This window comes from Dipodomys spectabilis, unplaced genomic scaffold, assembly GCF_019054845.1.
Source record: "Dipodomys spectabilis isolate Male_0828 unplaced genomic scaffold, ASM1905484v1 ptg000096l, whole genome shotgun sequence".
Lineage (NCBI taxonomy): Eukaryota > Metazoa > Chordata > Mammalia > Rodentia > Heteromyidae > Dipodomys > Dipodomys spectabilis.
In genome coordinates this window covers 22,557,467-22,560,245 of record NW_024870773.1, presented here as the reverse complement: position 1 = coordinate 22,560,245, position 2,779 = coordinate 22,557,467, and the positions used below count along the sequence as shown (strand labels likewise).

Below are 2,779 nucleotides of genomic sequence, written 5' to 3'. Positions count from 1 at the left end.
GACTCTCCACATTAAAGAACAAAGCAAAGTTGGGTTTATACTCTGACATAGAAACTACAACACAAACAAAAAAACACTCCACCTAAAAGTGCCTCAGTAGTTCAAAGGACTCCAAACCCCAGAAAGCTCTTGGGTAACAGATCTAAATAACATTGTAGATGAAGGCACATGTGCAAATTACTAATACAGAAATAATTTAGTACGGAATTTAGGCTTGGGACTGACTGGTTTGTGTTTTCTTCTAATCAACAGGACTCCACTCACTAAGCCAATGATGGCTTGAGAAGAAAGCATGATATTTTCATTTAAGGTGCCTTTGTGGCACATGTCATGTTGGCATCAGAAACTCAATCCCACTTCTTCATAATCCCTCTCCAGAACTGCCAAATCTTCCCTGGCCTCTGAGAACTCCCCTTGCTCCATGCCTTCTGAGATGTACCAATGCAAAAACGCCTTCTTGGCATACATGAGGTCAAACTTGTGGTCCAGCCGGGCCCAGGCCTCCACGATGCCCGTAGTGTTACTCAGCATGCAGACTGCCCTCTGGATCTGGGCCAGATCACCTCCTGGCATCACTGAAGGTGGCTGCTGATTGATGCCCACCTTGAAACCAGTGGGGCACCAATCCACAAATTGAACACAGGCCCTTGACTTCAAGGATGCAATCGCAGCATTCACGTCCTTGGGTACCACATCTCCCCTGTAGAGCAGGCAGCAGGCCATGTACTTCCCAAGCTGAGGATGACATTTCACCAGCTGGTTGGAGGACTCAAAGCAAGCAGCCGTGATGTCCAGTATGGAGAGATGCTCATGGTAGGCTTTGTCAGCAGAGATGATGGGGGCAAAGGTTGTGATGGGGAAATGTATCCTTGGATAAGGGACTAGGTTGGTCTGGAATTCAATTAGGTCCACATTCAAAGGTCCTTCAAATCGGAGAGAAGCAGTAATGGAAGACACCACCTGACCTACCAACCTATTGAGGCTGGCATAGGAGGGGCATTCGATACCCAGTTTATGATGGCAGATGTCATAGATGGCTTCGTTGTCCACCATGAAGGTACAGTCTGAGTGCTCTAGGGTGGAATGGGTGGTGAGGATGGAGTTGTAAGGCTCTACCACAGCAGTGGATATTCTGGGGGAAGGATAGACAGAGAACTCCAACTTGGTTTTCCTGCTGTACTCTACTGAAAGCTGCTCCATTAAGAGAGGTGTAAATCCTGACCCGGTGCCACCTCCAAAGCTCCGGAAAATCCAAAATCCCTGAAGTCCGCTGCACTGTTCTGCCTACAGAAAAATGTATAGAGATAAGAACTCAGCCACCCTTATAGTGAATTGGATGGTGATGGCAGGAAGGAACAAATTCTCAAAAACAACACCAAGAAGTTTCTGAAAAGCCTGGCTCACCATAGCTCCACAACAAATATAACTCCTTTAAAATACACCTTGTGGTCCTTCTAGAATGGGGGAAAATCTTTAGAGTATTTCTATGGGTTAAAAAAATACTGCCTAAAATTGCCACCAAGCTGTGCATAAGGGATACATAAAGCAAATATGGTTTCTGTGTTTACACACGTTTTGAGTTCATACACCTTCTCAAAATCTCTCTACATACATACCTATATATATAGTGTGTATATATGTGTGTGTGTGTGTTTGCGTGTATTCAAATATTCCACAAATCTTTCTAAAAAAAAATCTAAAGTAGTCTGGTCCCAATCATCTCAGATAATAATATATCAGTTTGTATGAACAAGCATCAATAGTCAACTGTTTTTCATTACCCTCCACAAACTTATCTGCGTGTGACCTAAAGCAAGGCATTGATCAATTATAAAGAAAAAATATGAGCAAAATATTGACACAGAATAATGTCCCCCACTGACCCAAAATAGACAAACAGCTATCACTCCAACACACTTCATCTATGCTACTGATGTAACAGGCATTGATGTCAAGCCACATACTTGGTAAAAGATTTCCTACTTTTGGTTCTCACATAATAATTAAATAATCTACAGATAGAATGTGGTCTTCCATGAACTTCCTAAGTAGTAGACCATTCGAATAAATGATGCATTTTTTAATGCTTTGCGAGTCTCTGACAAGATAAGCCTTGCATTAGTAGAAGCAAGGGGAAATGGAGACCACCTGGAAGGGGTAAAGAGTAAAGATCCGTGTCACTTTCCTAGTAACAGAGTGTCATCAAAGCCACCATGAGGGCCTTTTCCCAGTTTTGATTACCCACAGGGATGCTCAGGCCCAGAGGGCTGGCTGGGTGGGTGGTGATGGTGGTGGTGGTGGTGATAGATAATGTTAGTGAACCCTGCAGGATTTCAAATACCCATGCATGGCCTGCTTGTAAGGAAAGGGGAGCTACGTACCAGCTTTCGGATCCTCTCTAGCACAAGATCGATGACCTCTGAGCCCACAGAGTAGTGACCTCGTGCATAGTTGTTTGCAGCATCCTCCTTTCCATTAACCAGCTGTTCTGGGTGGAAGAGTGAACGGTACTTTCCCACCCGGATCCCATCTGCAGAGGGAGAGAGATCAGTGCGTGCATTCGGTGCTACTGTTGGCCCTCATTAAACCTCACAGGACTCCATACTCTGCTTCCTCTTCTTTCTCCCATCGTGATGGTAAAATATTGGGATTTATATTGCAAAATTAGCCTCTCTTAATCTAAGAAAAGGTAGAATTCTTTACATGTAAATTGAAAGTGTGCTTTGCTACCACCTATCTTGTATTAGGTTCCTACAGCTGCTAAAACAAATGTGATGGC

At 43.8% G+C, this 2,779-nt stretch overlaps 1 protein-coding gene across 1 annotated transcript; it reads right to left on the bottom strand.

Annotated features, from left to right (window-relative positions):
• Window positions 1-209: 209 nt before the first annotated feature.
• Window positions 210-2,440, bottom strand: LOC122113137 (tubulin alpha chain-like 3). Its single transcript, XM_042686086.1, has 2 exons — window positions 2,382-2,440; window positions 210-1,073 (listed from the first exon to the last, which is right to left on the bottom strand). The coding sequence occupies exon 2, from the start codon at window positions 1,051-1,053 to the stop codon at window positions 340-342; it is 714 nt and encodes a 237-aa protein (XP_042542020.1). The 5' UTR covers window positions 1,054-1,073; window positions 2,382-2,440; the 3' UTR covers window positions 210-339.
• Between the last annotated feature and the right edge of the window lie 339 nt (window positions 2,441-2,779).